At 40.3% G+C, this 12746-nt stretch overlaps 1 protein-coding gene across 1 annotated transcript in view; it reads right to left on the bottom strand.

The window, feature by feature from the left end:
* Positions 1 to 10297, bottom strand: part of LOC107289099 (Krueppel-like factor 15) — a 16617-nt gene extending 6320 nt beyond the window's left edge. The window contains exons 1-2 of the mRNA XM_015817790.1: positions 10280 to 10297; positions 1331 to 2350 (exon numbers count right to left, since the gene is read on the bottom strand). Coding sequence (XP_015673276.1) covers positions 1331 to 2259 — 929 coding nt within the window. The 5' untranslated portion in view covers positions 2260 to 2350; positions 10280 to 10297. The remainder of the gene's footprint in view (positions 1 to 1330; positions 2351 to 10279) is intronic.
* Positions 10298 to 12746: the final 2449 nt, after the last annotated feature.

Here is a 12746-nt window from a genome sequence, read left to right as displayed (position 1 = left end):
GGGGGGGGGGGGGGGGGGGGGGGGGGGGGGGAGAGAGGAGGGGTGAATAAGTTAACATGAAGATGAGGTCATGAAGGCCAATGGCCTGCAGACTAGGAAGGATTCTGGAGGAAAGGAGAATACTATGGGGAACTAATTCACGCTGCCTTTGAAAATGTACATTACACACAATCCCAAGGGACAGGAGGTTAACCTTAAGGCTTTCCAAAACTGTAGAACACCAAGCAAAAATTCAGCAGCTGAAGTTTTTCACAGTCCTGCTAAGAAGGAAAGAAGTTATTTTACACCAAGCTAAATTATTGTAAGCTGGCAGCTGTAAAACGAATCAAAACCTTGTGAGTAGGGAACAGAAAAAGACAGAGAAACTATTGTATGTGAATCAATCTCTCATCAAGAAAGGACATAAGAAATGCCATGCCTATTTAACCTTCTAGCTCAACATTCTGTTCCTAAGAGATTGCACATGGGAAGCCTAACAGCAAGTTGCACTGTTCATGTTTGTCAGCAAGAGACTGCAGATTGCTTTAATCCTGGACTAGCAGCCTTTGATAGTTTTACCTTCCCAAATTTTAATTCTCTTTTAAACCTGCGGAAGTTGAGGAACTTCAGGGAATCCTGTGGTAATGAACTTCATAGTTTATTTATGGTGCTGTGTGAAGAAGTACTTCCCTTTATCTATCCTCATTTTTTACCAGTGAGTTTTAGAAGATATATCCCAAAAGAAAAGGACAAACATGTATGCTTTTTTTGTAACTAAACAGTTCACATTGTTGTAATCTTCCCTTGTGGGCAATTTGAATATTTCAGTTGCCATTTTCTGTATCTTTTTCAACTCTGTATTACGTATACATCAGCATAGTCACACACTATTGTTTAAATATTCACTATTTAAACATTGCTTCACATAATTATATAATAAGATACTGTTGACCAATTATCCAAGTATTAATAAATGCTTATATAGTTGTTTCTGTCAATTGTGTTGAGACTATGTGTATGTTTTTCAGATCAGGTAAATACATTTCAAATTATTTTTCAAGCAAAGTATGATCTGTATTTAGACTACAATCCTAAACAATCTTACAAGGCTTACTGAACCTATTCAGAATGTCTTTTGTAAAAAAATATATGTGGAATTACAGTGTGGGTTCAGAGAAACAGTCATAGAAATGACAGAATTCTAAGACCATTACACTTATTTGAAATGCTTCATTGAACAATGAACTATGCTAAAAATTGGCTTGAACAGTAAGCCTATAGTTACAAAAGCAGTGAAAGATGTAGCTGGAGAGCTTAGTTAAGAAAACGGTTTTCACTGTCACCCACTTACCTCCAACCACAGTCAGGCCAAGTACAAGTATAAGGTTTTTCTCCAGTATGACGTCGGAAGTGTGCCTTAAGATGGGAACTCTTGGTATACATCTTGGTGCAGCCAGGATGTGTACACTTGTGGAGTCGAATAACAGAAGGGGAAACTTTGGGGACCTTGGTCTCTATACTCTTTGGACTTCCAAGAACTTCTGGTCTCAATGCCACAGGCAAAGGAGCTATTCGTACATACTTCTGATCTGTGCCTTTCACAGGACTTGGAGTGACCTGAGGATAAACAGTCAAGTTTTGGCCTTGCATTCTGATGATCAAGTGGGCCACCTGGATATCACCCACAGAATTCTGGATGGAAGAGCTATCTTCTGCTTGGACAGGCTGAATCTGAAGGAGAACAGGGATTGTCCCCACAGTTCCAGGCATGTTTATATCTCCAGATACCACTCCAGCCTGAACAGAACTAGAAATGCCTTCATCTAGATCAGTCCCAGTAGCAGACTGATCTCCTGCACTGCTTAAGTTGATTTCAGATTTTATCTCAAGTTGTCCCCCTGGTTGTTTGTCATTCAGCTCATCCTTGACAAGTGCTTTCTTCTCATTGAGGAACTCCTCAATCTCTTCCAGTGTAGGGATGAAATCTCTAGAGACTTCAGAACAAAAATCTGGCAGTTTGAGGTAAGCCTCATAGATGGTATTCTGTGGTTTCTCCACTTCCTTCTTTACCATTGACAACGAGACACCCATATCTGATGTAGAAACTGTATTTGAGGTAACAGCTGGAACAGATACTTGTTCATTGCTGCAGTCCTGTAGTAAATTTAATGGTGGCATGTCAGGCTTGAGAACATCTAATATGATATCTTGCTGATCAAAAGCTGGGGCAAGCAATGGACCAGAAACAGATAGCAGTTTGTTATGACTTACTGAGACCATGGGTTGGTCTATTCCGTCATAAAAAGTTGACTTGCACACTGTGTAATCAAATCAGATGGAAATGAAGGCCTTGAGAAATCTATAGATCCACCTGCAAGAAAACAACCACAAGCTTGTCTAAAGGTATCCACATCTAGCTGAAACAAAATCAAAATATAGATTTTTGGAAATTAATTTTATAGGAACACACATTCCAATTCAAAAAAATATCCCTGAAGCATACTGCATTAGTATCCAAATATCCAATGACTTTCTAGTTAGCAATAAACTGATATCTGATATTGTTATGTTAATAAAGCCATTGATTTGATACAAAATCTATGCTTATCTTTTAATTATTTGGTCAGTGATACATTGGCATTTTCTTTTTGCTCTGAATTTTATTGCACATTCTTCTTAGTGTTATTACTCTTATTACTATTATGTATAAAGAAAGGTGGAATAAAAATATAATAACTCAAGGTGGCAAACATATCTTAACATTTTGATTTTCAATTCCAGTGTGCAATTTTAGGGTTTAGATTTTGATATGTTGTTGCATTAAAATATATATGCACAAAATCAATTTTAAAATAAAAAGACATTTCTAAAAAAAAAAAAAGATAAAGGAAAGTCCACACATACTTATTGTATTATAGGCATATACAACACTCTACATATTATGCTCTATTATCAAAAGATTCAGTGAAACAACTCAGTGGGACAAATAAGCATTGCAGTAAAAATAAAATCCGTATCACCATATATCTGTCCTGTTGCACCTGCAGACACAGCTGTCCTTATGCTAGAATGGGACAAATGATTCTGTAACCAGAAGTTAATCTTATAGACATGCCTATGCTCTCAGTTCAGTAGAACAGAAAATAGCTCAGAGGAAGAACACAGTTTCTGGCAAGCACTTTGTATAAAGCAGGGCTTTTCAACCTTTTCACCCATTGTACCACTTTTAGGATATGGCAATATCCGAGTACCACCAGTCGCCTAGCAAGGTGTCAAAAATGTGATGACCAAAAAAAAAAAAAGGAAAAAAGTGATAAAGTACAGGTAGTCCTCGACTTACAACAGTTCGCTTAGTGACTCTTCGAAGTTACAATGGCACTGAAAAAGTGCGCCCCAAGGCACAGCCAAGCAAGACACCTGCCTGCCCGCCCGGCAGCACTCTCATTCCCCTCCCCCACTACCACTTTTCTAGGATGGTCGCGTACCACCTGCCAGGTGCCAATGTACCACAGGTGGTACCCGTACCACTGGTTGAAAAGCCCTGGTATAAAGTATGGGGCACAACAAATCTAAATTGGTATTTATCAGTTTTGTAGGCTGATGGGAAACTAATGAGAACCTTGTTTCAACCATTAGCAAAGTCAGAGCAACCAGTGTTCATACCTATGTATCAATCCCTTCTCATATAGACATTTTCCACAAATGTGAAATTCAACACTGAATTTGGTAATATGTAGAATTTGGTCAGAATTGCAGGCAGGAAGAATAAAAGGTACATTCAGACATTACTTCCTTCTGGCTCTTCATTTATCTATGCAGACATCCAAACACTTTGCTTTGTGAGCAAATAAGTTGAAGCTGATAGTAGCATACTGTAGATTAGCTTCTCTTAGGAAAGTGTCCCCATAGGAAGAGGAGGAACTGCTGAGATGGCATCAGAAATGGAGCCGTAAAAAAGAGAGGATTCTGAAGGGCCAAGGGGAGGAACTGGAAGTAATATAACAGCTGTCATGTTACACTGTTAACAATTTGGCGTTGGTTTCAGGATAGAGCAAGGAGGCCTGATGGACCAAAACTAAACTGGGCAATGTTATACTGTGGAGAGTTTAAGGGCAAATCTGGAAGAAGTCGCTGAAGAGTCACTGACTGAGATCTGGAAAAAAGCTCACCGGAGAGGAGGTTGCTGTTGGGAGACCCTATCTAATTGATCTCAGGGAATGAAGATGGAGGAAGATAAGGCATTCTACCAGCCAAAGTTGAGGGAGGAAGCTTGAGCCAATCCAGGAGAGAAAGAAGGCCAGCCAATATGTATTTAGCTCTTTCCCTATTTTTAAAGTAGAACATCAATAGAAGTACCTTTGGGGCATATATGTTAGAGCAATTTTATTGCTTGCAAACATATACGGCATGAAATTAAGAAAAATCTCAAGTTATCATATTCAGTAATAGAAAGTGGGGGGAATTTTCTTGGAAGGAAGAGAGAAAATTTAAAAAGTCAAGTGACAGTGTCATCAGTAGCCAAGAGGGAAGATGAAGTGGGCACTGGAATGCAATCAGCCAGTTGTAAATTCTGTTTTGCAGAGATAGCTGGTGAAATGAAACTAATACCTTAGCTTTGATATACTTTGTTAATCAATAAATAAGCTCCCCTATCCTACATCCAAAGGAATTGTTGCTACATTGTGTCATTCATCAAATCTTATGATCCTATTGAAGGTCCCTGTGACAAAGTGAATCTCCTTCAAGCTGAATCCAAATTTGTGTAAAAAGATCTGAATGACAAAAAAAAGAGAGAATGTTTGCTTCTGTCCCCACTGAGTACAGCCCACTAAGTGCTATAATTCAGAACACATCCACAACTATGGATGTGCTATGAGGGCTTAACTGACAGAGCCCTTTTCTTTAATGGCGCTCAACCACGGCTTATCTTCTTGTGCATCTTCCTGCAAGAAAACCTAATTACAGGTACACTCCTGAATAAACATACACATTTTTGAGAGCACAGCATTCAAAGCATTTCACTTCTAGCCCAAGGCAACATTCAGGTCAAAGACCTGGCATTACTCAATGCATTTTGTAACACACCATTCATAACAGTTGGAATGTTTTTTGATTCCACACCCACAAGAAGTGCCTGCAACGTAAGTCCAGAAATTGCAAGGAGTTAGATCACCCTGCCTTCTCCTTCTCCTCTGGAACATTTGATTGCAGTCAAAATGGAGACCAGATTTAGCTGAGGAACATCCCGGAAAAGGCAAATACGATGATTTCTGTTCTGTTGCCGAGAATCAATATGGCCATGGAGCCACGGTCACAAGAAGTGAAGCTTGGCTAATAGTCTTTACTTTACACTTGTTTTACTGAAAACAGCCGTTGGGTTGGTTTAGACACAATGCCAAGCCAGCCTGGGTTATACAATATATTAAGCCAAAAACCATATATATATATATATATATATATATATGATGTCTTAAGATTAATTAAAGGGACAAGTGGGAGAATTCACATTCAAAGAAAATATATTCTACAAGCTTGGAATTTTTAAAGCATAAACTGTTCAAATTAACAGTCTTTGTATGGAGAGAGAGTATTTTCTTTACATTTCTTCCATTTTATTATGGCTAGGGCTCTGAAAACTGGAACAGGACTGTAGTAGCCATTATAGCTAGAAGTAGTAGCTAAATAACTTCAGTCCAGTCATTCTGTCTCAGCCCAACCAACCTCACAGGGTTGCTGTACTGGGAAAAATGAGAGGAGGTAGTGCTACGTTTGGCACATTGCACACTAAACTAAAGGCAGGCTGTTAGTCTAACAAATAATCCAATATTTAAAAGGGCTTCATTTTGTGGGTTAGAACAGAAATTAAACATGGTCCAGAATTCAAAACCAGTTGGTCACATTTTACCAGATTTTTCCCATTTTGTTTTTAGTTAATAGTGTTTATTTTCATTGCTAGTGTTTTTAATTATAGTATATGTCTCTTTCCCCCCCCTCCTAACCCCCACGTTTTCCTTCAGAAAGTGACTTTTTGAAGGTCCAGCACTGTTTCATATCTTCAAACAACAGCAGCTTCTGCAGGTGTTGAAAACACTGTGATTGTTGTGAGAGCTGACATTATTTTTAGAAGGCATGAAAGGCACGTGTGTCTATGTATGTGTTGTCAGGAACCACTTAAAAATCTCATTTGCAATTTAAAGTGAAAGAGGTATGTGTGTGTGGGGGGGGTTCCTTCCTTCATACTTGATGGTACATTTATATCTGAAAAATAAAGCAATGAGGGAACAACTTGACTTGTTGTCTGAACAGAGGCATTCAACATCTGCAAAAGAGGCTCTGTCAATAACAAAGTGGATTTGTCCTCAGCAAATCATCCTCAGTGTAAACAGTGAATCAAGTGAGAACTGGCTCAAACTGGATGCAGATAAAAACTGGATTTTCATATTGCACTGTTGTGGTTTGTTTAACTAAGGTTTATTGACTAAATAAAAATAATAGGAAGGAAGAACGGAGGGAGGGAGGGAGGGAGGGGGGAGAGAGAGAGAAAGAGAGAGAGAGAGAGAAAGAGAGAGAGAGAGAGAGAAAGAAAGAAAGAAAGAAAGAAAGAAAGAAAGAAAGAAAGAAAGAAAGAAAGAAAGAAAGAAAGAAAGAAAGAAAGAAAAAGAAAGAAAGAATCACATTTTGACTTAACTTTTTTGTGAATACAGCCATAGTTAATATATGGATAAAACAAAATAACTGAGTTAACATGTTATTTTGCTTAAATGTCTTCAAATTCTGTCCTGTTCTAGGTGGCAAAATTATTTATTACCTATTAAAAGATTTGTATATTAATAGAAATCTAAAATCAAGACAAGTGAAACAGACTCAGCTTCCATGCTTCCTATCTTCAAAACAGAAACAGACTAATCAATAGCAAAGTGTCACTTTGCTTGCCAAATGTCTACCCACGGCCTTTCTATTTCAATAAGCTCCTTCTTTGGACAAGGCCATTAAAGGCAGTCACCAAAATGTGAATGTAATGCTATTATATAAAATAGTAATTAAAATTTCAGAAATAAAGAGTCCAAGCATGCATATTAAACTATAATTCAATTACTAGGAAAATATTTTCAATAATAAAATACCAGAACAGGCAACAGTTGACTATCATTTGATGTGATGCATCTTTTACCTTTCGAGGCAATGGAAGAAAACATGTTTTTAAGCACCTTTGAACTGAATTGTCTCTTAATTTATATAGGGGGGAAAAACCATAAAGTCAGGAGGTTCACCAAACAGCAGGTATTGGCACTATGAGCAATTTATTATTCCATATGGGAAATATCTAAAGTGACTCAGTCAATTTACAAATGTAACTGCAAGCCAAGTATTAAAGAAAAAATAAATAAGAAATTTGTACATGTGGAAAGAACTTGGAGGCCAAGTTCATAAAATATTTTCATTTTTTGAACTTAAATTTTGACCTATTTAAAACAGGAAAGACATCTTACCTATTGCACAGAGGACCTGTAAACATAAAAAATATGGATATTGGGATGTTTCACAGCCTAATTAAAGGTTTATAAAGCTTTAACTGAAAATCTGGCACAAGAACAATTCCTCTATCTTGGATACTGTGTTAATTTTGTTGAAAATCAGTTTTGCCAGTGGCAAATTGAGCCTGTTGAACAAAGAAATTAAATACTTGAATTCTAGTATTTATGTAGATTTTAATATTATATACAAATGGTAGCTGAGCCATCCAATTTCCCCTGAATCTTGATTAATCCCATTAATAATAGACACATTAACAAATGGAAATGTGGTAGTTTTGAATTGAAGAGGGGAAAGAAAATGTTTTAAAATAAACAAGACAAGCAAGAGACTGAAAGACCAAAACAGCTGCATGACCATAAGTGTGTTATTAAAGAAAATGAAGGTGCCAAGTAAAATGGTTGGAAAGAAGTGAGAGCAGTGAATCTGGAGAGATATAAAAGCCATAAGAGGTCAATCTCTTTGAGAAGATATGGATGTTGTCTGGGCTCAGACCTGAGTCCTGTAACTCACAGGAACAGATCCCAGTTTTCCTGCATCTGCTCCTTTTCTTCCTAGAGAGAAATGTTGGTGGGAGGGAGAAAGAGACTGGGACACAGGGTCACAAGTAGAGGAAAGAGAGAAGATTGAGTAAAAAAAAAGAGAGAGAGAGAGAAATGGTTTGCAGAATATTTGGGGGATAGGAGAAGGTGGGACTACAAGTAGTCCTTGACTTATGACCACAATTGTGCCTAAAATTTCTGTAACTAAGCAAGACAGTTGTTAAGTGAGTTTTGCCATTTTATGACCTTTCCATAATTAAGTGTATCATTGCAACTAAACTAGTAATACAGTTGTTAAGTGAATCTGGCTTCCCCATTGTCTTTGCTTGTCAAAAGATTGCAAAAGGTGATGAGACATCGCAACCGTCATAAATATGAACCGGTTGCCAAGTACCTCAATTTTTGATCATGTAACCATGGGGATGCTGTATCAGTTATAAGTGTGAAAAATGGTTATGTCATTTTTTCCAGTGCCATTGTAACTTAGAACGGTCACTAAATGAATGATTTAAGTCGAGGACTAGGCAAATTCAGATTGGATGGATCTCAGGGATCTATCAGAAAGAAGAGAATATTGCTGGAGGCTTATAAAACAGAGACCAAAAAAATAAAAATAAAAAAAATGCAAAGTGAAGATTTAAGGCTGAAGGCCCAGCTAGGTTTGACTTCATCTTGACAAATTAAACCTGATCAGACCTGGTAAGTCCTTGGATGGAAGGCCTTCTTAAAATCCTAAAGTTGTAGCTAGTTTGTAGTTGTGGCTTCTAGGGAATTGGAAAAAGCCTCTCCCTCCGAGGAAAGCATCATCAAACGACTTTTGTATTGTTGCAAATTACAGGGACTTGTCACCGGAACCTAAACTTGATGTGGAGGAGACTCCTTCAAGAAGTGAGCCAGTAGGATCAATTACAGAATTTGTGCCAGTTCATTTTAAAATGGGTGCGAAGGTGCCAAAAGGCCAATCTCGCGCTAATATTTGAAGATCACTCCTAGCCAGATTGGGATTGGTGCTTTCTACTACAAAGGAGTGGACGGCCCCAGGCAATTACAAAACGGGGGGAAAACAGAGGGGAGCGTACTTCAGGAGGGAGAGTAAACAAGCGAAAGCGCATCGCGCTGGAGTTCTAACGAAGAGCGGGGGAACCTTTTGAGAAAGAGGGCGCTTCCCGGCGTCAACTACGGGTGTGCCAAAACTGGAACGGGGTTAAAACCGGCTCTACTTTCAGCTGTCAGAGCTTGAGAAGCACGGAAAGGGAATCCCGAGCCTCGCATAACCCGCACGCTCCTGGCTTTTCCCGTAACCGGGCGCGAGCAGCTCAGATGGCAAGAACGAGCCACCCGCTCGGGAAGACAAGGACAAGGCTGCCCCGGCCCGCACGCGCTCCTCGGCTCACCTATCGGGTTCCACCTTCTACTAATTGCAGCGTCGCTTCCCCTCGCGCAGATCCCAAGGAGCAAATTGTCCCGCCCTGCAAGCCGAAGCACGGGGCGGGTCTGCCATCAATCAACAGAGTTCCGCGCTTCCGATAGGCCACGCAGATGGACTCCGACGGCAGCCTCGGGTTACTCGCGTTCAGAGGCGCGTTGCTTCACGCGCCCTGCAAAAATCTCCGCTCTAGAAGTTTAGCCTGCTTAGCTGGATTCCTGAAGCCCCATTACGTTTGTCAGCGTGGTGGGACTCGGCCGCGTTTCTGAATTAACGCTTTCGGGGTGCGGAGATCGGACTTGGGGGGGGGGGGGGAAGAAGCGCTATCCGTCATTTGGCGGCAAGAAGCCCAGATTTTCCACTAGAAGCGGTGGGAAACTTCACACGCCATCTGCAGTAAACAACCCGCGGGATTTATTTCCCGCTCAGTTTCCGATGTAATGAGTCGGGAGGGGTGGGGGGGGTGTTAAAATAAACACAAGGCAGGGACTTTTGCTTCCCGGCAAGCAAGATAAAAAAGATCGGCTCTTGGTGGTGAATCCGTCCCCGACCCAGCTAGCTGGGGCAGAGAAACAGCAAAACTATTTTTCTTGGAAGGGGTTCTTTCACACGCGGCTGTTAGTACATTCCTTGCGTGCCTTCCCAAGTCACCAGCTTCCCAAAGTGGCCCTTTTACAGTAATAATACACCGCAGCCTTCTCCGTGGAAAATGCAGGCACTCCCTGCAACACGCGTCCCCGTCCCCCTTCGTTCTCTCTCGCGCGCCTCCACGCCAACACCCACGCCCGTTAACCCTTACCATCGCCAACTGCGACAACGCTCCCGCTTTTCCCTCTCCTCCTCCTCCTCCTCCTCGCCCTCTCGCTTTCTGCTCACATGATCCGAAGGTAGGTGCCCTCCGAAACAGTGGCCCCGCCCACTCGAAGGCTCGGTTCCAGCCTCGTCTCCTCATTGGACAGCTCATCTCAGGGGCTCGCCTGGCCCTGCTAGCCGCTGAGCCACGTGCCGCTGGTTGGGCGAGAACCCGGCAGGAGCCGCGGCTGGACCATCCCCGGGAACTTCTCCGCACGCGCAAATTGACTTGGTGTTTACCTTTTCATTCTACTGTATAATCGCCGCTGGCTTGAAGGTCAAAAGAACTGATATTTCAGTTTTATACGTCTTGAAACTAGTAGGGTTAAAAGATATAGGCTATATTAGGAAGTATGTGAAGTTACTATGTGAAATTATTCCATCTACTGAGCTAAACAGGTGAATATATTTTCAGAATAATTCATTGCGTCCTTGTCGGGGAAACCTGGAAAGCATCTGCTGTGTTAAGAAAGTGAAATGTATATATTGTAATTTCTATAAAACTTTTAATAAAAAAAAGAAAGTTAAATGTTATTCATATCGCTTAAGGATTAAATCATAGGCAAATGTGGATTTTTAAAAAAAGCCTCCCTCCCCCGTTGTTGACACTATGGTACGTTAATAACTTAAGAAGCAAGAGTCTAATATAAAATAAATCAAGATGGTTTTATATTTGATTCCCAGGGATTCAGTATTAGACATTATTTGCTGATGATGTACATATATTCTAATTTGCATTAATATCACTGACTTGAGAACTGATATTTTATAAGAACTCTGTAAACTGTGACAGAATCAAATTGGCTTTAAGTGGCATCTCCCATCCATCCCAGAAATAGTTAACCTTCCCAATGGTAGTTTAGTAGCTGAGAATTCTGTTTTGAGTGCAAAAGGTCCTCACTTTCAGTCCTGGGATGTCTAAGTACAGTAAGGCTAAAAACATTAAGCTTCTTAGACTGACTGATAAAGGGCACTTTCTCAACATCAAGGTTCCGAAGTCAGTTGTTATTTTAAAAAATTGAAATAAAATGATGCTGTATTGTTTGAATTTGAATATACTGTAGGGAAATAGAAGATGCTCCTTCACACCCATCAGGCTCTATTATTGTTGTTGTATTAATATTAATATTAATATTAATATAGTATTCTCCAAAATGCAACCCTTCAGCATTATCTGTATTTCCGTGAATACCACTGGGATATGGGTCCTATAGGCATTCTCAAAAAATAAACATTGTGCATAGTTGCAATCTAGTCATTGTTTGAAAATGTCACCTTGCCCAGAAAGCTGAAATTTGGTAAGGACCATCTTCAGGAGTGAAAATGGATGATGAGGAATAGTTTACCTTCTGGTTAATGAATGGACTGTGGTAATTATGTCTATTGCAAAAGCTATTTTGTGAATAGACAAACTCATTTCTGCCTGTTCCCGAAATGATTTTGTGAGATTACCTGCAACATCTCTGCCCCCTGGCACATTAAGTGATGTTATCTTGGTGTCTGGAGGCTGTGAAGATCTAGATGGAGTAACAACAGACTATGGTCTAGGACTATGCCATCTTTGGTGCTGGCACTGCTGCAGACAGACCCAGTGTGCAATCTGGGAGTCAGAACTCCTGCTCAAAGAGGAGGTGGCAGTCATTGCTAGGAGTGTGCCAGTTGTGCCTGTACCTAGATTGGAAAGCTCTGCCCTTGAAGAGCATCCAGAAGTTTCAGCTGGTGCAAAATGCAGCTGCACAAGCAGTTATATGTTCTAGAACAACATTCATTACACCTCTTCTCTATGAGCTGCATTGGTTGTCAGTTTGCTTCAGGGTTCAACTCAACTCAAGTGCTGGTTTTGACCTTTAAAGCTGGGTTTTTTGAGGGACCACCTCTCCCTGATTACATCTGCTTGTCTTATCAGATCCTGCAAGACAGGCAGGTCCCAATCTTTCAGAGAACTAAGCTTGGTGGTCCCATAGAGGCAGACCTTCTCTTCTGTGATAGCTTCCTTATGGAACATTCACCCCCCCCACCCCCAAAGTAAGAACAGCTCCATTTTTTCTTATTTTTGGGAAGTTCTTCAAGAACTTGCTTTGTCATCAGGCCTGTGGGTCTCAGGACAGCAATGAGATTTTCAATTGGCTTCATTGCTGATTAAACCAATTGTCCTGATAGAATATTTGTATCTCGGTTAAACTGTGAGGTCCTTGTTACTTCTCAGGTTGTTTGGTTTTTTTCTGACGTTTCATTGCCAAACTAGGTAACCATCATCAGTGCTAGTGGGGAGTGGGTTTGCTATCATTTTATATAGTGGCTTGCTCTGTCAGTGTTGGTGGAAGAAGTCTTGGTGGTTCCTTGATTGGGCTGTTGTTAACTGTTAGCTTCTTTGTCTGATTGGGGTATTGTTTGCTTCTTGATTGTTAGTCTAG

Source organism: Protobothrops mucrosquamatus, unplaced genomic scaffold, assembly GCF_001527695.2.
Source record: "Protobothrops mucrosquamatus isolate PMUCROS unplaced genomic scaffold, P.Mucros_1.0 scaffold638, whole genome shotgun sequence".
Taxonomy (NCBI): Eukaryota; Metazoa; Chordata; class Lepidosauria; order Squamata; family Viperidae; genus Protobothrops; species Protobothrops mucrosquamatus.
Note: the sequence above shows the minus strand (reverse complement) of the source record. Positions and strands in the feature narration are given on the sequence as shown.